We start from the raw sequence: 24,967 nt of genomic DNA on the forward strand, positions 1-24,967 counted from the left end.
AAAAAAAAAACATGGTTGTTCTCTGATTGTAACCCATGTTCCTTTGCACTTCCTAACTGTAAACCAGAGAAACCTCCCACAGGCACCACACTCTTGGGCAATGCTTTTTTTTTCACTATTAGAATGGCATAAAAAGTGGGCTTTAAATAGCATCCCAAAGCAACCACTGCTTCCCTTCTCATCCTGAAATATAAAACAAGAGCCTCAGTAAGTGTCAAGTCAATACAGAGAATTAAAACGAGAAATGTACAGCATGAGAGCCAGAGAGAATTCAAAATGAGCAAGCAATTAAACAAAATTTCAGTCAATACTTATAGTGGCAACACCAGGTGGCCTCAGATAGAGGTTTCCAGAGTGTTTTAGATGTGCAAAGCTGACCCAAGCAGCACAGAGTAAACACAGTGACTGCTGCTCAGAATCTGCTTTAATACACTCAGAAAACTGCATGCAAAATAAACTGTTTAAGGATGACTAAAAACTAGACACCACCATGCAGATAATGGTGTATTTTAACAACGACAAATAGAATCTATCATTCTGAGATCTTAAACAAGGCATGCAGCATGTTGGTTTTGTGGAAAATGCTTATGTGTGTGGTGAAAATGAAGAAATAAACACTGTTTTGCCTAGCAGATGCATGCTTTCATTAAATATTTTGACACATTTTACTAGGCACATTCTACAAAAGAGCCAAGTATATTTAATCAATACTGTTTTAAGCAATGAATAAAAAAGAATAAAGTGTTTTCAAACCAGTGTTACCTTGGAAAACCGAGCATTGATCCATTTTGTAAACGTCTTTTTCTGTACATCATTGTGTTCATCTGGAGAGAGACAAGAAAGCCAAGAGTGAGAATGTATTGTTCTTCATCTTAGCTTGTTAAAAACGAGTAAAACTAAACACCACTTAAACTCAATAGCAGAAATATCTTTATCTGTAGAAGCCTACACAAAACTCTGGTGTAGTTTCAGCTTTGATGGAAATTGTGTCTCTTTCGCATTAAGCTCAGCTCTGCAGTGCTCCCCAGCTCTGAGATGGACAACAACACACATACCAAAATCACAAACTTCCAACCTGGCGAAGAGCAGCAGCCTATGAAACCACAGCCTTCTAATCAACAGTCTGTCAACACTTCTTTACTCTGATGCATTACTTCACAAGCTGCTAAGGTCCTTACTGAAGCTTTTGATGCAGATGATAGCCTCCTTCAGCAGTAAAGCTTCTGGGACAACCCTGGAAGCACTCACGTGCTTACCCACCTCCAGCTTGGTTTTACAGCTGAATCACAAGGTGAATGAACTGTCACTAAGCCATGTGTGAAAGGGCTGGGCAGCCAGGCAGGCATCTACTGGTGCAGCACCAGCACACCGCAACCTGGGATCCAGTGGGATGAACAGGAAGGATAGGAAAGAATCTACAGGTCAAAGCACAGGGAGGAGCTGCAGCCTGCAACTCAGCAAAGAGAAGACTGCTTTCCAGCCTGTTTTTAACAATGTCATTTGGGAGTCAGCTGTAATTTTAGACATAGTCTCTTATGAGGTGCGTGCTTGACACAGAATATCAGAATCAAGATTTAAATTTCATATATGTTAAACATTTTGACTTTTTTCCTACTCCAAGTTGGTGTTGTGGGTTTGTTTGTTTTTTTTCTTTGAGACAGGACCAATCTGTATTATTCACTAATATTGACAGACCAAAAAATTAGCCTTATACAAAGTTCAGTTCCAAATTCTGTCCACCTACTAATAATGCTTCCCATTCACATTAATTGCAAGTACTATCTGTATCAAACACAATGAGATGTAAAAATGTCAATCTCTTTTTAAACATCAGCAAGTAAGTTCCATCCTTCTACTGAACCTCTCCTCCTCCAAGAACAGTGTATGGGAAGTCTCCTACTCCCCAGCATTATATTAGCTTCAGCTGGCCAGGCCATGCTCCTGCACCTGTCCCCCAGCTCTGGCTTCCAAAGCTCAGGCTCACTTCAATTTATGTGCTTAGACTGTCCATTGCCGTAGTACGTGTGATATTTATTAAAAATCCAGCCCCTTTTCCCCCATTTCAAGAAAAAGCTTCCTAGGGAGACAGAGAGAAACAAACAAAAATCCCACAACTGTAACAAATTAACTTGATGTGCAATGGAGGCAGAAGTGATATGGATTTATGGATCCCATTATCTCTCAGTGTCCTTTCTAGTTGAGCGAAGAATGAGAGTCCTCACTACCCTCATCTCTCCAAAGCATTCTTGCTCAGCAATAAAACCAACAGGAGATGCTTTCCCACTTAAACTACACTTCCACATTTGCGTTATAAAAACCTTCTGAAACTAGGATTTTTGTAATTGGCCATTATAGCTAGGGTCACGTCAAGCTTTCTGCTATAAATCACTGGAAAACAATCTGAAACCAATACAGTGCTGCTTTGTTAACAACAGCAACAAGTTATTTTATCCCTCAAATTAATTTTCTTTAGATTCCTATGAGTCTGTGAAGTTAATCCCTGGAGGCTGTCATAAGGATTCCAATAACAAATTAGTCAAAAAACAGTATTACCATTCAGTGAAGCACATGGTACTACACGCCATTTTTCACACAAGACATTAAAAATGTCAGCAAGTTGTAGCTGAGTGAAAAACAAATTTACCAAGTTGCTGAAACACTTGTGTTTCCTTTCACACTGCTGTAGCCTCACACTGAACAGAACTGCATAGCAGCAAAGGACAGAGTGTGGGCCAACTTTTACTTCATCATCGTACCAATTGTTTCCTCTGAAAAAATATGGCTCTGCATGCCCTCCAGTCACTTAATGGGCTTTTAACAGTCAATGTCAGAACAGTTTGTTCCTTTAAGAGGAAGTAAAAAGAAACCAACACGCACACAAAATTAAACTCTTGTGATGACAACAGAAGGAAAAAGCTTCCTATTCTGGATGTTGGCTTCTGTTACACAACATGATGCACATCTATGCAACAGAGGTACTCCCAAAACAAATAGCTCATGTGAGCTAACGCCCTAACTCTCTCCTGGCAGTTGATCACCCACAGTAGTCACGTTTACAGTCTTACATACCTCCTCCACTCTGAGCACTGTCCCTTAATTCCACTGAGACAGCCAAATGTGAAGTTCAGGTTCAAGTTGTTACCTTAAAATATGTTCAGGAGCAAAAAGGAATCCAAATGAACTAAACACAGAGAGATAAAAAACAAAAACCTCACTGGATTCTGCTTTGCCCTTTATTTAACCTCTGCTTCATACTGAGAGCCAGCTCCATTATTCCCCCAAAATGCATTATGTGGTTACATGACGAAACCATGCTATTCAGTTTTTGAAAGACAAAAGTTATCGCACCCAAAGTAGCTGGCAGAGCAGCACTATGATGAAAGTGCCCTGGAGAAATGAACAGACTGAACTAGGTAAATCCTGTATCTCACCTGCCAACCAGTTCAAAACAAGTTGCCAATGGCCAGCTCACATTTTAAGACTTAAGTTTGCCTTCCTCACTTCTTTAAGTTCTCACTTCAGTGTACAGAAGGAATTTAGAAATAAAAGAAGGAATTAGCCTGTGGCTTCCAGTTAAGGCACTAGGAATGTAACAAAGTCAGAAACAACTCTTTGCCTATACCTCTGGGCAGGCAAGAGGATCTATCACAGGGACAGCCCCACCCAGCACTAGCACATCTGACAGCCTCGCATTAGCAGAAGGAATAGGTGCTCCTATTCTTGTGTGCAGGATTTTTTTGACTGAAAAGCAATCTTGAAAGTAACCATCCTTTTGTCAAAGCAACTCAGACTAATTCACATCTAAAGACACACAACTAAGCATTGAAAATTTGAAGCTGGAAACCAGAGCAGTTTTTATCTCCGCTAGAGACGCAAAGCCAAGCAAACTACAAAGCACAGGAGTTCACAACCACATGGCTTAAAGAAGAACTTCCAACAGTCCGTGGTGTATACTGGGTCCTGACTTCATTAAAACAGAACAAGCTTCATTAGCAGCTCTTTCCTGTGTTGTCAATGCTTTAAAAAAAAAAAAAAAAAAAAAGCAAAACAGGGTTGTTGTGCAGGCCCCTTTCTCTTGCACTACCATTAGAAACCAAATGGCTGCAGCAGCAAGCTGTAAACTCTAAGTTTCTGCCTTCCCACTGCATCTTCAGTCCCCACCATCAGTGGCCAGCACAAAGGTTTTCTTCATTCCTTCCCTCACAGCAAATTTCAGCACTTGGGCAAGAATTCAGCTGTAGCAATGGTTCCTCTAACAAAAGAGTAATGGCACCTGCCTACAGCAACAAAACGCAGTTGCCCAATTCATAAATTCTCTGTAGAGACCAAGCTATGAAATAAGCACTACTAAAAGAAACACAGATAAAAAAAAAAACCTTGTATCTCAACTCCCTGGTGTTTCCCAAACACCAGCCGAAACAAAGCGCTACAGAGTAGTAACGAAGAACCCCTGTGGTTTTCACTCAAGTGCACTGTGAGTATAAGCTAAATTGGATTTACTTCACAATAAAAAAAATCCCCCAGCAACTGATAACTAAGAAGAAGGAATCCTCACAGCTGAAGCAATATTAAAATAGTCGTTCCCATACCTCCCAGCAAAAACAATCCAACGCTCCATGCTGCTGGCCTCAGCACATTGGAATGGTATTTAAAGAGAGCACAAAGCTCTCAGACAGAAATAATGCTGTAACACCACACCGCAGGCCTGCTCAAACTCCCACGCTCACCCGCCAGCCACCTGACTGCTTCCATGTCATGATTCTGCAGAACCAAGGCTTCCAGGCAAAGCACCCCCAGTACACACACAGGGCTGCTCTGGAGGGCGCATGACAGCTCTCTATTCTCAATGGGACAAAAGAGAGTGACAGGAGGCCAGGGCGTAGGTGGAAAGGGTTGAAGGAACACACCTTAGGCGCAGTCCCTTCCCAACCAGGCCTCACAGGTCAGCCCCAAGCTGACCCAGTTTTGGCAATTTGTGGATGCTGACAGTGGTAAGCCAGCTACAAATGAGAAAACGGAGACACCAGAGTAACAGCAAGATCTGTGCTCAGAAGAAAACTCTTGATCCTTCAGGCAGAGCTTTCCAATGACACATTCCCCATTCCAGTCCAACAGACCCTGAATTTGTGGTCAAGCTAACCAGCACTACCTCTCAGTGGAATATTGCCCTACAATATCTTTGGATGTGATACAAATGCATTTTGATACACACTTCACAAACAGCCAGTGATCATATATCTGAAATTAAAGTTGGAAAAGTTTCCAATAAAAGCTTAACATTTTAAAGCAAGTTTCTGAAATTTTCTTACAGGAATTTGTTAAAGTAAATCTTATGTCAGAGCAAAGGGTTTCAGCTACCAACAAAGAACACTGCAGGGGGAAAAAAAGAATAATATAAAGGTATCTCAAATACCTTTATAATGACAGCAATTGCCTTGGATAATATGTGCCCTGTAGATGTCTTAGGGCAAGCTTCACCCATAGAGACAGAAAGATGAAGTTCCTCTTATCACCATGACTCAAACTGGTCATGACAGGGAAGGCAACTGATGTTATCTACCTGGACATATGCAAGGCCTTTGACATGGTCCCTAACCACATCCTCATCTCTAAATCAGAGAGATTTGTCCAGTGGAAGCTGGTAACAAGCGGCATCCTCTAGGGGTCCATGGTGGGTCCAGCACTTCTTAACATCTTTATCAGTGAAACAGATGATAGGATTGAGTACACCCTCAGCAAGTTAGCTGATGACTCTTAGCCGAGCAGTGTGGTGATACAGCAGAAGGAAGGGATGCCAACTAGAGGGACACCGATAAACTCAAAAGATGGGCCCTTGTGAACCTAATGAGGTTCAACAAAGCAAAGTGCAAGGTTTTGCACTAGGGTCAAGGTAATCCTAGGTATGTAAACAAACTGGGAAAATAACTTCTTGACAGTAGCCATACTGAGAAGGACTTAGGGATCCCAGTTGACGAATAATTTAACATGATCCATCACTGTGTGCTTGCAGCCTGGAAAGCCAACAGTATCCCAGGTTCCATTCAAAGAGGACTGGCCAGCAGGGCAAGGGAAATGATTATCCCCCTCTATTCTGCCCTTCTGAATCCCCAGATGGAGAACTGCATCCAAGTCTGGGGCTCCCAACACAGGAAAGATGATGAGCTTTTGGAGAGGGTCCAGAGGAGGACCATAAAGATGATCCAAGGACTGAAGCATCTCTCCTGCAAAGACAGGCTGAAGGAAATGGCCTTTCAGCTTGTTAAAGAGAAGACTTCAGGAAGACCTCATTGCAGCCTTCCCATATTTAAAGGGAGCTTATCAGCATGCACGAAATCCACTTCTTACAAGAGTAGATTGTGACAGGACAAGGGGAGTAGATTTAAACTAAAGGAAGAGAGATTTAGATGAGATTTCAGGGGGAAAGTTTTTTGTTTGTTTATTTGTTTTTTGTTTTTTTTTTACAGAGAGAGCGGTTTAAAGTGCTGGAACAGGTTGCCCAGAGACCTTGTGGAAATTCCATCCTTGGAGGTGTTTCAGGCCAGGTTGGATGGGGCCCTGAGTAATTTGATCAAGTACTTGATCTAGTTGTTGGCAACCCTGCCTGTGATAGGGGTGTTGGAACTTGATCCTTGGGTTCCTTCCAAGTCAAGCCATTCATGATTCTATGATCCTAGCCAGCATGTCTGGCACATGCGAAGAAGAGGAAAAGGGGAATAAATTCCTGACCAAAATTTGGCGATTTAGATGTTTCCAAGCAAACAGGATGGCATTGAAAGAGGTGCAGTAAATCAGAAGGCATAAATAAGAGAGTAGTGAATACAAACTACATTTACTACAGCTCATTTTATTAGGAACACAAATTAGGTCTTCATATTTCTGAGTGGTTACAAACAAAATAGAATTACTTTCTACAAGTTCATGTTAGCCATCTGCTCTTTCTTCTCCGTCCAAATTAGAACTATTATTAGGCTCACTTGCATTTGTGGAGGTGATTCACAGGATATAAGGTCATAGGGATCATTGTGAACATCTAGTACAATCTCCTGCATAACACAGGAGCCATTCCCACAAAAGATCCATCTGCATGCCAGAAGGCATCAGACACAGGACAGACGCTAAAGATCCTGCACAAACCTAAGCAAGCAGCACTGCCGCGGCAGAGAAGCAAGCCAAGCCACAAACTGTATGCAGATCTCCCTGCTACTTACAGCAGTTTCAGAATGAAACAACATCCCAAACAACCTTTTTTAATGGTCATGATACAGAAGACTTAATATGATTTTCCCATTATGTCATACCCTATGGCAAAATTTCTTAAAAAGAATAACAATCTTGCACGTAAGAAAAAAATATTTTTTCAGAAGTTTCAATAATTGACTGAAAAAAGATAGATCTGATGTGGCAGAAGAAAACGTAGAAATATCCCAGAGACAACTTCTCAGAAGTACTATCAGAGCTGCAATATACTCCATGTGCTGTTCTTCGCACTCCTGGAGCTCTGCCCAGAACCCACATCATTTGCGCCAAGCCAAGAAAGCTGACTTGCTGTTAGCTTCAGATGACAAAAAAATAGCAGCTGGATAGATTATGTTTTTTCTTTGACAGGCAGGTAAGGACAAAAGCACACTGCAAAATTCTCATTTGAAACAGGGAACCTTCTATTCCCTCATAGTCCAGAGACTTTTATCCCAGCGCTGTTAAACCAGACATTTTCCTATCCTCCTTTTTCTAATTTTAAAGGCAATTTCCAATTCCCCTCCTCTTCTATTCTGTCTTCTCACAACCTTCTCTTCAGAGACATCAATCTTTTTCCCAGGCTTTCCCATCCATCTCTCCCTACCAAAATCTCCTACCACCAGAGCCCTTCATCTTTCCTGTTACGAGCCTCTGTTGGTCAACAGCTTTTTGTAGACAGATAGAAATCAATTCCTGAGAAGTAAACTGATAGTAACCAGCTCACACGTATCATGCTCCAAATTCTTAAGCAGACAAGCCTCCTGCAGATGACTATGGGGATCCTCACCATTGTCAGCTATTCCTCATTCCTCTGTCCTCTCTCTGCAAGCTCCCATCCACTTCTTGCACACACCAGGTTCTGACAGCACATGGTTGGGTATGCGCTAGATTGTACCCCCTCTACACACAGGCCCCTCCACACAAGGCAAGAGAAAATACATCTACACGTTTCAAAAAGGGAAAAAAAAAAACCCTCAGAAGACATGTTGCAGTCACTTCATCAGCACTGTGGATCTTTGCTGGACACTCTTTCCAGTATAACCATGTTTCTTTTATACTGGGGAGTTCACAACTGGACTTAGCACTCTAGGCATGGCCTCACCAGTGCTGAGAAAAGAGGAACATGTCCAAGAACACATAACATGCTTATGGTAAAGAATAAAAAGAAAGCAAGTTCCTCACAGACTGAGCATTGCTTCTGCCAAGTACACTGCACGACCTTCTTTCATAAACCGGCCAGCATCCACCTTAAAGCTCATCAAATCACTTGCTGGAAAGCTGCTCTTTTACACAGTTTCACCAAACTGGTAAGAGTACAGGAAAGCTTCTACATTCTTCTGTAGCTAACTTGTAACACTTGCAACACAACTACACATTCAGGACTTACACCAAACCATATTACTCCCACTAATCCTCAGTGCAAGTAATGCTTGAAGACAAAATACAGACAGAAAGCTACAAATATGAGGCATTCCTCAACTCAAACTACTGCACATTGACCTCAACAACAAAGCTGAACTTAGATGTTGCAAAAAATCAAAATAAACAATTTATACTTTATTCCTCTACTTGCTTTCAGATATTTTAAGTTTGAGCTTCATTAGCTATTCCATTATTTTGTCAGGAACAGAACCATGCTGATGCCTGTAAATTATTTACCTCAGCCTATTAACCTTTGTAATTACTAAGAGGAAATCTGAAACGCAGAAGGCTTAGAGGAAGTTCATAAAATCTATTTGCCCTAGCGGTGTTCTAAACTTAAAGGAGAAGCAGATGAAAAAAATGAATTGGATAACTGAAGAATCAAAGTCCAAAATCTGTTAGAGCAAGCCATACCAAGTATTCTCTCATTCCTGCTCCTAAAATGCTACAGCAATTCACTACAGAAACAGAGACCATTAATACACCCGTTCCTGTATTTGTGTGATCTACCAAAAATAAATTCAGTGTTGCTCTGTCACCTGTACTACTAAGAAAGAAGAAGCGAAAATAAGTCTATGTCTCGAGATAAATTATTTCATTTCACAACCACATTCTTTTGCTTACCAAGGAAAAGTGATACTGCGTCACTGGGGATTAGGAAGTCTTTCTGCAGGAAGCATGATCCAATGCAGAGCTTTGAACAGTCTGCTTGGAAAAAAAATAACTGTTCAGCTTCAGAAAAAAAGAAGTACCTCAGTCAAAGGTGTCTTATCCAATTTACGTATTTACTGAGACATCTTAATGTGGAAAAAACAAAAGATAAAGCAGAATGAAGTATTATGAATGGTCCTTTCTTATAGCTTCTAGCAAATCTGTGGTTTTATCAGTCCACAAGAAGGCTGAGGCACTGCTAGTTCTGCATCCAATTAAACTCCAACTTTCTTCTCTGGCTTAGTTATTAATTAGCCCCCAAAGTTGAACCCCTTCCTGATTAACTGCTTTGAATGTACATGAATTGTTTAACAACTGCAGGATGAGTATCGGAATGCAGTACAATAGTACTTATGCAAAGAAACAAGACAGTGATCTTCAGTATGAGCCTACGTAAGATTTCTCACTTCATTTCAGAAAGCTCTTGTGGGACACACCATTCCAAATGCGGTACCCAAAACTGAGAAGATTCAGAAACACAAGAGCAGAGCAACCTAAGCTCAAAGTTTGTCAGGCTTTGGTAGAATCTGAGCCAAGGAATGTCAATAGCCAGCTGTTTCAGTAAAGGATTATGTGTGTACTTAGTCCCAATCTCTATGCTTTTATTATTTAATGGCCAGCTTTTAGGAGGACTGTGTTGAAACCTGTAATAATGTGGATTTTGAGCACTGTCATCAGAAGGTTTTGTGAGGGCATGTAAAATCTGGAACAGATGTTTCACCGTTACCTACCTAGAAACAAACTATATGGAAAGCAAGCTCACCTAATGAAAGCAGGCAATTACAAATCAGGTTATTACCACTGCCTCCAGCAACAACTCCAATAGATCAGTTATACTCACAGGCATTACCCTCTTCTTGGTGCATTTTCCAGAAGGGTTTTGCACACCTTTCTGGGTGTTAAGCAGTCATATACCATGCAGGCTCAGGTTCAGACCTCACCTGGAGACAGATGCCAAGCAGATCCAACTCCAGAGCTCAGCATCCCCAGCTCTCTCTTTCACCCACTGACAAAAATTACTGCAGCAGAGAGTTCCCTTGCCTCAGCAAGGCTAAGTTTGCAGCCTCAGTACCAAAATTAATGACAATAAAGACCAGTGAAAGCAACACAAATGAGGGCATTGATATAAATGAGCTTAAAAAGCTACAAGATAAGCTTGTGGAATTAAGAGTCCACAGAAAGGTGGTTATAATTTATGAAGAAACGCAAACCACTAAGAAGTAAGGTATATAAGAGGAAGCACTGCTGAAGATTTAATTACGGAAGAAGTATAAGCATGTGCATCTACCTGTGGATATTACCACAGGTACCACATTGGGCTGAAGGGGGCTTTTGCTGCACCTAGAACAGTGCTCCTTCCAGGAACACTGTCCCTTGACCAGCTCAAGGGACATCTAAATTCAACAGGAATAGTGAATCAGAGCACATGGTTCGAAGAGATGCAAGTAGAACAAACAGTCCCATCACACCAATTTCAATCTTCAAACTGCCAGCAGAAGATTATTATGAGACTACTTTGATAAGCAGTCAAGACCTTTCAAAAAATATACCTGCAATGTAATTTGCTACCTAACCTAGACAGGAACTCTACCTAGGAATTTTCCTAAAGAAGGAATTATTTCTACAAAAACCTTGTACCTTTGATGACCTCTGCAATGAAAATTAGCTTTCAATATAGGAAGAAACACTTTTTTTTAACCACTAATGGGGCATAAGTCAGTATCCAAGCACTAACATACACTGCTAAGTTTTGGTGGCACCACTACTTTGGTTTGATTTCTGGAAAACACACATGGATGTCAGTAATAACAAATCTCTAATATAGACAAATCTGCGGCAAGGAAAAAGAGCTTTGACTGGCTTAATTCATTTATTTTGAGGAGAAAAATACAACTGCATGGCAAATTAACTCTTATGTTTAGGGAAAAAGGGAGGCTCTACAGCAGAGCAGAAACAAAACACAAAATGCAACCTCTGTAGCTGACAAAAGCACTGACATAATATAAAATGGTAATTTGCTCAATTCAAAAGTTTATCTTGAAATTCAGAGCATTTCACCTAAGATATTTTAATTCATACAAAATATTTCTGCTTTTCCAGAGTAGTACTGGATTAAAAACAAGATCGGTACTTTAAAAAAAACTGAAAAGAAGCCAGGATGGCATTACCATTGCTGACTCACATAATGCAAGGGAGAATTTCCTCAGAAGCTTTCACACCACCACCCTCACTCCACCACCCCCCCCAAAAAAAAAAACATTATTTGCAAGTAGCAACAAATAAAATTTCTTACTACAAATAGTACTGGGAAGTATATATATACATATATGTATATCTCTCTCTCCAGAAAACACCCCTCCAAAAATATATGGAACAAGCATTGTGAAAACAAGAGTTGCTCACCTTAGCAGAACCAAAGGCCAGGCCTATCAGACATGACCATGGGAGCTCTCCTCAGCAACAAACAGCAGTGGTGAAGCAAAGCTAGATCACGTTTGAGCAGGTTGTGAAGGGTTTGGATTAATGTTTATTCATCCAGAGGGGAAGGGGAAAATAAGAAAGGGAGAAGACATGGAGAAAGCAGGCATACAATCTCAGAAGCATGCAAAAGGATTGGCTCTTTATCAAAGTAGGGAGAATCACTTTTACGTGTTTTCTGAATGAGGAAAAGAGAGACTATTTAACTGCTTTCCATTTAACATGTATTTACACTTCTCTGAATGAGAAAGCTACTGTAACAAATCAACTGCACAGATATTTACAACATTTTTAAATTTCTAAGTCTCAACAAAATGATGCACTTAACCTATGACAAACTGCAAAGCACAGTATTAAGAATATCTGGCTACTTGGTGATTGCCAAGGATTTATGACTCTTAACAGTGTTATAAAGACTACAGCTCAGTTGGATTCTATTTTTCACCTACATAGCTCTTTTGAATTGTTCCATTTTACCATATTATCTTAAATACAATACAAATACAATTGAAAGCTTTGAATGCCTTAACTCTAAACAGGCATTCCAAAATTTTTCTTCAGCTGTTTGTTACTTCAGAAAACAGTCCAAAAAGGAACCACAATCCGCTGAATCCATAATCCAGTGTTTGGAGTTTTCTTTTTCATGATTTTTTTTTGTTTGTTTGTTTATTTTGTTTGAAAAAAACCATACATACATACAGTTTGTCTACAACACAACGTAACCCACACACCATAAAGCAGATCTTCACATCTGAAGATTCTGTAATTGAGTGCCATTCACCACTTCTGATTTTCCACACTACTGCTATGCTAGGGTACTCCTGAAAGTGAAAATATTTTGTTAACCATAGCACACAAGCAAAGCTGCTGAACAGTCATAATGACTTACAGTAGAGCATGTGAACTCATGCACACAGCTGTCTGAAACATCACAGAGCACGCCGCAGTACACTGCTCATATTTCCCTGCTGACAGATACGACCAATCTGGGGCAGAAGCAGAATCGTTTAGAAGACCCAAACACTCATGAAGCTTATCACCTAAAAGAGGCTAGGAAGGAATTCCTGCAGCTACACATTCTGTCTGTGCATTGGCAGAGCAGGACCAAGGGCCTTTGGAATACTCACAGTGACCTGCTCGCTATTTGCTCAGATAGCACAAGAAACATCATCACCGTTCATAATGTTTGCAAATTGAAATTCTCTCTTGTAGGGTAAATCAAGTGATCAGAAGCAATACAGTCTTCCCTTTGTTATACAGCTACATTACTAAATGCTTCTATCATTCCCCCTCAAAATTATACAGCTCAACTATGGGCTGGCATGATTGGCTTCAGAAGAACACTTATGCAAACTTCTGTTTATTCAGATAAACAACTCCCAAATGTTTCAGGTAACAAGTGAAAAATCGACTGAAGGACTGAAAAGGATCACCTGGATGTCAAAGAGAAGAGCTCCAAAGAGACAAAGAAAAGGACTACATAGCAAGAATTTTGCTCTCAAAAGAATTAGTGCAACTAAGCACTGACTTTGCAAGCTATTATGTCAGCTTGAATTTTGGTGCATTTAATTACAGTCCTCTATACGCAAGAGGCTTCTCTGTAGTCCTGCAGAGATAAGTATACAATAAAAAAAAATAACTTGCCAAAGCATAATAAGTAAAAACTCAGAAGCTCTAGTCTTGTCTATAATCAGAGTCACATTGTTCCACTATTTCTATTCATGTCATGCTTCTCTATTATTCCTCAAGTCTTTATACAGCTGTAGAAAGAAAGGAACAGCAATGAAGGGTGACTACAGCCCTTCTGCCCTCCAAATGCACAATGTAATTTGGGATCAGTAAGGGAGCATTAGAAGATGACAAAGAACTCCAGCTGCCAAGCTATACTATCTAGGGAAAAAGGGAAAATAGGGTCTTTCCAGAACAGAATGGATTCTACTGCTAGCAGAGTGAAAGAGACCCATACAAGAAAGTACCATGTGAGAACACCCATTAGGGATGGAGAGGCATTTACAGAACTTTAAGAGTGGGTACAGATGAAACAAGATGTTGTAATGTAGGCATGAACACATCATCTCCAGCCAAGTTCAAGTCCATCACCCAGCTCCCGGATTATGTCAATTTCCAAACCACACAACAGTAGAAAGGAATACAGGAAGGGATAAGACAGAAACAAATTAAAATGCACTATTTTATGGAGTTCAGAAATAAATACAGAAATATAATTTTACAGTATGAGGAAAGAGTGGATGAAATGAGAACCTGAGAAACTGAAAATGTTTATTGAAGAGATTCAACAAGGTACTTCAGTGTAACTGAACAGGAGGAAAAACAGAGATGACAGCTGTTAGCAGCATCACTATTGAGGAAAAGTTTTTTAAAGACATCACTTACACTAAGGAGTTTTTCCACTCAAGGATATTTCTTTGATAACATAAGTCACCAACTTGGAACTGTTTCAACTCTTCCTCCATCTTATATTTGGTTTGTGTTTCTCACAAAGGTAAAGGCTAGCACGTAAATACCACAAGTGAATGAATAAAGAGATGGAGAAAAAATAAAATTTCCAAAATTTATTAAGAGAGTATTCTTCCATTTTCAATAACAAAATAAGTCCATCAGATGATCTAGCTGTTTCGAAAGTTTTCATGAGTACTGCTAAAACAATATATCTTTTCCCATAAAACCTGTTGCTTTCTAGGCTGAACCATTTTAAAAGAACTTCTACCAACTCCAGCCACAACTCTGATGTGGTCCCACAGACTGCACTATGAAAAAGATGGCAAATCCAGATTTATTCATACTGCAACATCCAATTTTGATGTTGAATTGGGATACATGGCTGAGGCAGGACTGCATGCTAAACTACAGATCTGCTGAGAAAAATTTAGTTACCTGAAATTTTTCTAGACTCCAACAATTTGTGCACACAGATGAATACGCATGCCTTTTGTTTTATTTTTAATAGCTACAGTCAATTTTTTGAGGCTAGTCAAATGTCTCCTATCTTACAGAAAAAGAGCGCTTTAACACTGTCAAAACAATAGCTAATTATTTGCCAGTGAAGACTCTGCTGCATATAATGTTCACGAATATTTGCTGGGACAACACTATGATATGAATACAAAAGTTCTGTCACTGTGACCTGACTCACCCCACTTCGCCCTGGAAAGGGCCAGCTTCAGAGCTCATAATTTTGCACGCTGCAATAGGGATCAGAGAGAGGGCAGAGAGAAGGAAATAAGACATGCTATGAGACTACAGCAAGAGGGCTGGAAAGCATCTGCTTGTCCTGTATATCCTTGGATGTAAACCAGTCCTGCTGCTCCTGCAGGCTACTTCATTTGAAGCCATTAAAAATAATAGTACCGTGATTAAACGCAGCACAGCGTAACATTTCAGCTTAGCAGCTGATCACTACTGTTTCAAATACTGCCAAATATTTAACACTAGTCTGCTTGCCTCTAAATAGGTCCAGTTTTTGGTTTTTTTTTTTAGAATCATACACCATAAAGGAAGTTAGATGAAAACATTAAGTATCAGCTAAACCTTATTCCCACCAGTATTAATGTATTTGTTGAATCACATTTTGAATTATTTTCCAATCCATCTAAACTTATTTGAGAATAAGAGCCAAATTTTTACCATCTGGAAATTTTTGGACAACAGGTTTTAAGCTCATGCTCTTGCTAAGGGTTAGCTGCACACACCTGCCAAGAAAAGCTAGCTTTTCTCATAAATAAAAACCAACTCTATTTAAAGACAATTTAAATACACAGGCTTTTTCATTCCCACTGATCTTCAAATTCCCACAATATATTAAAAGACAAACTCCTAAAACCTTCACTATCAAGATACACCAAGTAAGCAGAGTCTGCTTACAAATTCACTATTTGTATTAAAAGCTGTCTTTAAACAGGAAGTAAGCCAGTCCAAAGTGGACACAAAAAGCTTTACACACACACACTCAACCTCCTATACACACTACAGCAAAATGAAGAGCCTATAAAAGCAGCAACACAAAATACCACTTCTGTTTTGTGCTGCAAAGGAGCTATACCCAAAGCAGTAAAGAACATCTCTGCTCTACTTCACCTGGAAGCACCTGACTCAGCCACTCTGCTTAAAGACACTGCCCTGGTACCCACGCTCCCTACATTTCTGTTCATGCATTATTCAGCTCCTACTCAAGACGTCTGCTCCACTTGCAAGTGGTCTTTGCATTTATTTAATATTTACACTGTAAGTTGCAAACATTTGGGTCTCCTTTGCAGAGAAACACTGGGTTTCATCTGTGCACCACAGTTAAAGTTTCTTGGAAAGTATGCATTAAAGAATACCACCTGTCACTGAGGAGGCAGAAAGATGCTTTCTCCAGGACAGCTCTCATCTACCCAGCAGGTGCACAGCTATCATTATCTGGTATGTCAACAGGGTGAATGTCCAGAAAGGATTTTTTTTTTTTACCTGTACTTACTACGAGGAAAGCCTGCAGTGAGCCCACAACACAGCAGAACTGGCTGTCAGGAGTTAAATCCATGGAACATTTACATCATTCACACCTACAAGCCAAGCCATGATCACTCGAGAGAAGGGATAGGTTGGCCTGGAGTGCAAGTGCCCAGGGGCTGCCAGAGGGCTGCTGGGCTCCTCTGCAAGTATTAGCCAGGCTGACCTGTGCTGGACATTGCTCAGCCTAGCAAGCAACCTGGTGGTGAACCTGGGAAACGCACTAAAGAGAGGACAACAGATTGCAAGGCAAAGAAAGGAGTAGGAAATGAGAAACATCCCTGTGGATACCGAGGTCAGTTCAGAAGGAGGACAGGAGGTGCTCTAGACACCAAGTGGAAGCTTTCCTACAGCTCATGAAGAAGACTGGTGGAAGATGCTGTCCCCCTGAGCAAAAAGACTCCACAGGGAACACAGTGACTATGCCCTGAATAAATGGAATAAATGCCTGCTGGAGCAGGAAACTGGGAGGATTAGGAAGAAGTGGCAGAGAGGAGCTGCTTGGGGGATCACATCCCCATTCCTCATCACCTGCAGTGTTCAAAGGGTAGAATAGTCAGGAGGGAAGGAGTGCAGCACAGTTGGAAAAAGGAGTGAGGTATAGAGAGGCATTCCAAGTTTTGTTTCTCACTATCCAACTCTAATTCATTTCATTGCTAATGAAAATACTTTTCCTCAAATCAAGTCTGCTTTGCTTACAATGGTAAGTGGCAAGCAAACTCCTCGCCCATATTTCAAGCCACAGACTTTTCTATCCTTTTTCTTCCCTCTGTCCTGCTGAAGACTGGGGAATGAGAGTGCAGCTGGGAGAGCACCCGACAGCCAGCCAGGTCAACCCCACACAGGGGGTGAACAACAAAGCTGTTCTGCATTTAAAAAAAGATATTATCAACTGCCATAAAGCATCCTTTCTGCCTTTCATACAGAAAAATGCTTTTCCATAGCTCAAGGAAGAATGTCAGATAAGACAGCATAACAGTTTACCTGGCCATAAAATAATTCCAGCTCAACTCTTGAGAATACCACTCCTGAAGCTATTTTTATTGCTAAGAAATTTAAGAAAAATATCCCAGAGAGATAAGATGAATGTTCCACACACAAAAGAAGCGCACTCTTGTATTGCACGCTATCATTCATATAAATCATTTGATGCTAACCATGAATTTAAACATCACTGTTTTCTGATATTCATCTTTCGCCTAAGTGAAATGTCACAGGACTGCAAATTGTGGTTGACCTACAGTTTTTGGGTTTCTCTTTCAATTGCAAAAACAGCAAAAGAGGCTTGGTTAAAATCTTGAGTAAGTTACTCAAAAATTAATAAATTTCCAATAGGAGGTTGGCGCTGTACACTGGGAAAATAAATAACAATTATTGATTATACCAAAGACAGCAATGAAACCACATCAGCCACCTAAAACCATAGGAGAGACACTACAAATGGTTCTACTCTGCATTAGTATTACCTGCAGCTCTCACTGCTAACATTAACTTTCACAAAATCAGCTCTGTCTACGGGCAGGGGAGTTTAAAAAAAATACAAAACACTTCACTTCTATTTAACTGTCAAACAAAGTACACTGCCAGCAAGTCATCATTCAAGTTTAAGTTCATCAATAACATTTTCTCTCACTTTTATTAAACCATCAAATGAGCTTGGTCACTGTGGATGACTCAAGGTTGCTAAAGAATAGATTGAAGGAAAGTTATCTGTGAAAGTCCCAACGCCCACTGGGAAGTTTCTTTTGTTCCCCCCTAAAGCCATTTATTTCTTGTAGATTAGATAACACTGACATGAGATTTTAAGAATACAGATACAGGAATGATGGTGAGACACCAACTGACAGTATTTTCCACTTTTCTTTTGCAAAGTACTAAGAAGTTGAAAGCATAAATTTTGAATCTCAATTTGTCATAAACAAAATGAATTTTAAAACACATGAATTGAAAGGAAAAGTATTAAAGACTTCATAGCAAGTTATAAACAGTTCAAGACCTCCATAACAGAAAATCAGAATAACTAAAATGAATGTCAGTTAGCTACACAGATTTGTTTTCAAATATTCAATTCCAGGTTTTCATTTCAGCTACTAGAAAGACCACAATCTCATTTACTTGCTCTCTGAGTTAGAAATGGAGAAGCAGCAACCAATATTTTACAAAGCGGTATATCTGACAGATGTGACAAAAATTTGCATAGACACTGCTGCTATCAGTGGTAACATAATTTCATCAGTTCTTTATTTAGGGGGACTTGTTCTCCTTTCAGAAAGTACAGACTTTGTTATCGCTTCGCTACCTTGAAAACTGCAATGAAAAAAAATATTTTCCTTTATATATAAAGAGACTTAGGTCATACAGGTCAAGTAAATATTAGTTTTATTACAGCTTGGGGCAGAAATTGATTTCAGTAGTCTGCACTGTATGTTTTGTGAATTACTTTAAAAGTATTCTGTGTTGCAGCATACTAAACCAGCTAAGAACCTTTTAAAACAATCTGAAGCTTAAAGTGATACCTTTCCTGCACTAGAACAGCACATATGAAAGAAAATAAGTGATATTACAGGTTCTGCTCCACAAAACCATGAAACATGGCATGACTTTCTCTCCATCCAAGGAAGGTAGATGATGGGTGTGAGGATGGACACGCAGCTCAGACTCGATCCTCCAAAGTGCCAGGTTCAAACCAGCCACCAGCACAAGCAGGGACACACAGGGACAGGACCTGTCAGATCATCCCACCACATGTTGTCTCCTTATGAAGTTATCCTTAACTAAAAACTCAGTGTTTTCCCCTTTTAGATAGTTTACTAGCACAACGGAAAGCATACAATCTTCTACTAAGATGATCAGTCATAGTTCCAGTATCTGCCCAGCCCACTTTGCATTCCAGGCATAAAACATAACATTGCATCTACATGCTGTAAATTAGCACATCTCAGGCTCTAATTTCAAGTTGATCACACCCAGAACAGCTAAGTAAGCCCGAATAATATTTTATAGCAATGAAAAAAGAAAGGTTTCTTAGGCTCATTATGAAATCCACAATTAGAAAAAGACAGCTAAAACCCTCCTGCTGTAATCCATAGAGATGATAGTGAACGTCAAATACTACGTGAAGTCATCAGTGAGCACTGCTCCATGCCAGGCTTGGTCTGGGTAGATAGGAAAGCTGTGGGCTGTTGCTCCACTCTGCAGAGGCTCAGCCACCACCCCTCTGCTTCTGAATTTCAGAAGAGAGCCTTTTAACTGTTCTTTTTGCTGCTCCTCTGAACACAGCTCACAATTCCTCTTCACCCTCGTAAAACAAGTGCACGTTTCTCTGCTGGAAGGGTCGGTGAGGGAACTGCTGGGGCTCACATTCTCAGCCGCCTGCTTGCTGACAATCACAATGCACTCCACCCAGACGCCGCACAAATTAGGTCACATAGCAGAGCATATTCTTGCCAATTCCTGCCTATTCATAAGGGACCACAACAGGAAGCATACGGAGCCCTCCAGTTAAGGGTCAGAACATTTCAGTGAAAACATAAAAGTGAACCAACATCAGATTATTCACATTTTCTCCATACGGCAAGAGTGAGTCATGGGCACCGCCGCATCCGACAATGCAAAGGGGCACAGACTTCATCCAACTGCAAAAACCTCCCCCAGGGCCTGGAGAAGTGACTGGGTTACAGGAAAACAGAAAGTGTTACCCACTTTTTCAGCGTACATATACATGCAGTAACTCGATGTACATGGGAAGAAGAGAGCTAAAAAATAGTCCTTAAAAACAGTTCATGTGGAGACTCAAAATATAACTAGGTAATTTGAAAATGATCTGTTCTTGTGTGCTTCATCTGTAACTACACTGTATTTCAAAATGCATTTAGCATCATCTGTTGCCAAAAAAGAAATATACAGTTTCCATGTGTTCAAGAGCCAGAGTTGTTTTAAATGAAACAAATTTGATCCTTCAGCATAACTCTGCTAAGCAAACTGACCAACCCAGGGCTTTGCAACTGTTCACGGTAACATGAGCAATATAGTAAATATTATTTTTACTATTGTTGCAGCTTATGGCCTCATGATAAAACAATTTCAAGCTGCCATCAGTGCAAGTATCTTGTGAGATCACAGATAAATTCCTTCCCACCTGACAGGAAGTTATTAATTCATAATCTAGCATTCCTAGGATTTCCAAAGGGAGGCTGTGGGAGCAAGAAGGAATACCCAACTGTTAACAGAAGATAAATGCACAATTAAAAACAAAAAAAAAAAAAAGAAAAAAGAAAAAGAAAAGCCCACCATCAAGCACTGTTGAACTATTATTAAACTCTTAGGAAAAGATAACAGAGTGGGGGGTACTGAACAACTGTTAGCTCACACAAAGTGTAAACTGATCTCTTTTACTTCTGTTCACATCTTTATGAACAAGGAGTAACAAAGGTTATCACCTATTGCACAGTGCTACATGAGTTGGCATTTTATGGAAGCTGAGCCACGAGGCAATCCCTTTAGAAGGCTTCCAATAACCAGCAACTTTTTTCTACCTCCTTAATGTGGGGTAAGGAAGCCCCCTTCAAGTGGCAGGGTGACATTCACCCAGATAATGAGGCAATTAAGGTAGGAAAAAATAACTTTAAAAAAATAATAATAACTTTAAAAGAAAAAAGATTGAAAATGCTGCTAGGTAAGGTATGTATACATAAATATGAACAGAGCATAGCCCAGTAGCTTTCCTGGAACAGTTTCAGAAGTTTTCCTGAAAGAACATAAATCCTTTTCCATGGTATGGAACAGCAAAGAACAGTAGAGCCGTGCTCATGCCCCCTCAGGTGGAGATCCAGCTCTGGTGTAGCTGGGCACCACACAGACTACAATTGCTTCCACATTCACAGCACTGACCTGAGAGCTTTCCTGGTTTTTAGGAGATTGAACCTCCATACACAAATAAAGACATCCCAGGACACGAGCTAAAATAGTATTTAGTGTGTTTCCAACTCAAACATAACATGCTCATTTTAAAGATTTGATGCTACAGTTTTCACTACAGGCTTCCCTGCATTATTTTCCAAAGCATTTAACACTACTTCACAAGTAAGAAGCCACATCAGAAGTACTTCTGGTTTTGACAAATTCCAAGATGAAGCAAGTCACTCTCATTCAAAGGACAAGAGCAGACGGCCTTATGACAATCTTAGTTTGGATAAGCAATGCTTACATAAACAAGGGGACAGGAGAACGGTAGACAGTTGTTAATACTGTCTATGCAACCAAGAAATGTCGAGCAGGTTCAAGACTACTCAAAGAAATGAAAGTCTCTTTTGCATGTCAGGTTTGGAGCGGAGGAAGAAAGCCTCCCCCAACTTTGTTTTTTTTTTTTTTCTTATGGTGTTCAGACTTCAGAGGATGGAAAATTTTTATCCAGTGAGGCTTCACCTCAACTAACTCATCTACATGCACACGTTTTTCCAGATATGAACTCCCATCTCCCTGCTCCCAGCCCCCACCACCTCTCACACAGCTGTGTTTCTTGCCATTCAGGAAATCCAGAGCATTTGAACAAACAAACCAACAAGACCAGAGCTGCACCTCTGCCAACACTGCAAACTTTACAAGCTAATAAATAACCCCTAAACCTTCTGGCCAAAGAGCTGCCTGCACACAAGATGTGCATAAACTTCTCCAAACGTCTCCCTGTTTACATTCTGGATTTATGTGAATGCTGATGAGTGTGAAGAAGAAACACCACTAACAACTTTTAACTTTTTAACTTTTAACACACACACACACACACACACACCCATTTCTAGTACTGAATTACTAAAAATTCACTCTTCTCTTATTTGGAGAAAGATCTCTTCTTGACCCTGCACATAGACTTCACCTTTCACTTTCGGTTTTTTCTTCTCTAGTCTTCTCTTCCATGACTCTCTCCTTCTACCTTTTCTTTGCTTACTTCTCAATTATCTAAAGTCACAAGTCTGTCAAAGCCTCATAATACGCAGCAGAAAAAAAAATGTTTAAGAGTGAACAGACAATAGTGAATTTGAAAACATCAGTCTCTCAGAAAGCAAGTTTACAGCCCTCCACTTTATGAAAAGTTTACAACACTGCAGTACAGGAAGTTTCTTAGAAAAAGTCCTGATGTTTGATGACAAAACAACTCCAGTTGCAATATACCAGCCATGACATATATGCTTTTAAAAACAATGGGCTCTCAGCTCATAGGGAGCTATGCTAGCCTTAAGAAACAGTCACTAAGCAATTTCTGCTCAAGCATATAGACCACATCAACAAATAAGTAGCTGCTCTTAACACTGGAAGTTTCACACACCAGCCTAGCCCCAGTTAGGACAGGAACCATCTAAGAAATCCAACATGCACAAAAACATCACTTTATCTTATCTGCATACAAAAGAAATCAACTGAAGTTAAACCTCTTTAGCAGGATGCATACACAGATTGTGAAGAACACTAGGTATCTGAACAGCAATGTAACAAGTTCTCCAGAGTCACTATGAAAAGCCAGCTTACTCACTTTACACAGTTTTCTCAACATTTTCAACAGTTCTAACAGTTCAGTTTGGGCCACAAAGGAAAAGTTTCTGATCTCAGCTCAACTGGCATAAATCCAAACACGCTTTGTTGTTATAAAAGCTAGCTCACGTAAGACCAGAGACTCAGCCCATCATTTTATTTATCTAAAATTAGCCATTTTGTCACTACATCTCAAGATGTTTTTCTTTTCTAGCTGTAAAAAAAACCAAAACAACACACCATACTAGTCTCAGCTTTTGTACAACTACATATATCACATCAGAATTCAAGATAATGAAACTGACCAAAGTGGGTTGGTCAGTTCTACATCAGCATAGTCCTAATATCAATTCAGAAAATAACCAGCCCTCATCTGACAACTACTGTCTCTAAAATGCATACTTTCAAGTATTAAGAATCCTCTAATTCACTTCTACCATACCAGCCTAGTTACAGAATAATGCAATAGTTAACCCACGAAATTTCAGTAGGGATGGGTGGGACAGGATGGCCAAAAGAAAAGGAAAGGGAAACACTCCCAAATTCTTCTCCTCTTTGGCATCATGGCCCAAAAAATATTCCTTCTATGTTGCAGGAAATATTGCTTCCCTGAAATACCATCAAAATTAAAAGAAAAAAACCTCAGGGTTGAAGGAAGTGTTGTAAGTACGCAGCATCAAAAGTCCCAGAATACACATTAAGCAGAACTACACAGAATAAAAGCATAATCAATACTGCGATCACCATAACAATGCATAGTTTAAGAAAAGTGCAGGCAAGTCTTTCAAGTAAGGAGCTGAATTGGCTGAAGAAATCGCATTTCATACATGAAAGGAAAAGCTGTGACAAGCATTAAGGAGCAGGTCCTGTCCTGCAGCAGTAGCTGTTGAACAGCCATGGTTCTCAGTGCTTGCAGCAGAGCAGCATCCAAAACTAAAAGAGACTATTAAAAGTCTTTCCCTTGAACTGCTTCCTGCCATACCTTCAACTACCTGTTCCTGCTATATCCAGTGAACCTGAAGAAAGTCAGTAAAAGCAGCTTCTACAGAAGATAATACCAGATCCACGTGGCTGGTGCTTTTACCCAGTACAGCTGTGAAAATACATTTAAGCCCGCTCTTACCTAGCGGAGGATAACAGCTCTGCACGGCACTGTCCCATGGCACAGCAACCTCGTACTTTTTCCACACGGCTTTTTTGGCTGTTTGAACGCTCATGATGAAGCTCGCTCTTTGAATAACAGGAAAGTGAAGATGGAGAGGAAGCGCACACTAATACCCGCAACAAGAACAGCATGCCGGGATCTGAGGGGGAGGGAAGCATTGGTTTTCCTCAGAGGGTTTGACACGTTCAGTTACACAGCGACTGACAAATCAAACAGGAAACAAACCTTTAAAAAAAAAACACTGCACACAAACGAGTAACAACTTTCAACCAAATTAAAGTTTTTCCTATTTAAAAACAAACAAACAGTGCTTTGCTGCTCCTTATGAAAACAGAAGAACACTCGAGCTTTCAAGCACTGGCAAGTTACAGCCTACATTCAGAAAACAGGAAAGAAGGTGGCAACTTTTTCTGTTCAAATCAAACTGGTCAGATAGCACATTTATTTGAATCCTGAAAGTTTTAGCATTTGCTTTGCAAAAAACTTGCAATATTACCTTTGCACTTTTTCCACATGCTTGATAGAATGTGGAACCACAACCAACCTGCAAGGTGAGCAGTCATCATTCAACTGTACTCCAAAATGGCACAAGAAAATTTTGTCACAAGACTTCAGCATAAAAACTCTACACAAGCCTCCGTATCAAGGCCAAAAAAAAACCCACAAACTTTGAGTAGTATGCAGGTACCACTGTCCAGTAATTCCAAATAAGTAAAAGCAGGAGGTTAATAAAGTAAGGCTATGACAGAAGAGTTATTTTACAAAGGGCCTTTAAACTATGTTTATCATCAGTACAGAAGGGGAATCTAATCCATCGACCTTCAACATCCTGTTGTCAATGTTATAATCAAATGGAGAGAACTTGCAATTCTATAGTTTTGAAAACCATACCATTCTAACCTACACGTTAGGATACTGAGC

At 40.0% G+C, this 24,967-nt stretch overlaps 1 protein-coding gene across 4 annotated transcripts in view; it reads right to left on the minus strand.

Annotated features, from left to right (window-relative positions):
* Positions 1–24,967, minus strand: part of UTRN (utrophin) — a 344,979-nt gene that overhangs the window by 289,754 nt on the left and 30,258 nt on the right. For 2 of the 4 annotated variants that reach the window (XM_052698799.1, XM_052698781.1), the window contains exons 1-2: positions 24,005–24,131; positions 763–824 (exon numbers count right to left, since the gene is read on the minus strand). In XM_052698799.1, coding sequence (XP_052554759.1) covers positions 763–824; positions 24,005–24,098 — 156 coding nt within the window. In that variant the 5' untranslated portion in view covers positions 24,099–24,131. Of the gene's footprint in view, positions 1–762; positions 825–9,282; positions 9,301–24,004; positions 24,132–24,967 lie in introns of those variants that run through there. The other 2 variants (XM_052698809.1, XM_052698789.1) reach the window with 2 other exon arrangements.

The sequence above is a fragment of the Tympanuchus pallidicinctus genome, unplaced genomic scaffold (genome assembly GCF_026119805.1).
Source record: "Tympanuchus pallidicinctus isolate F22 unplaced genomic scaffold, pur_lepc_1.0 scaffold1, whole genome shotgun sequence".
In the NCBI taxonomy this organism is placed as follows: domain Eukaryota; kingdom Metazoa; phylum Chordata; class Aves; order Galliformes; family Phasianidae; genus Tympanuchus; species Tympanuchus pallidicinctus.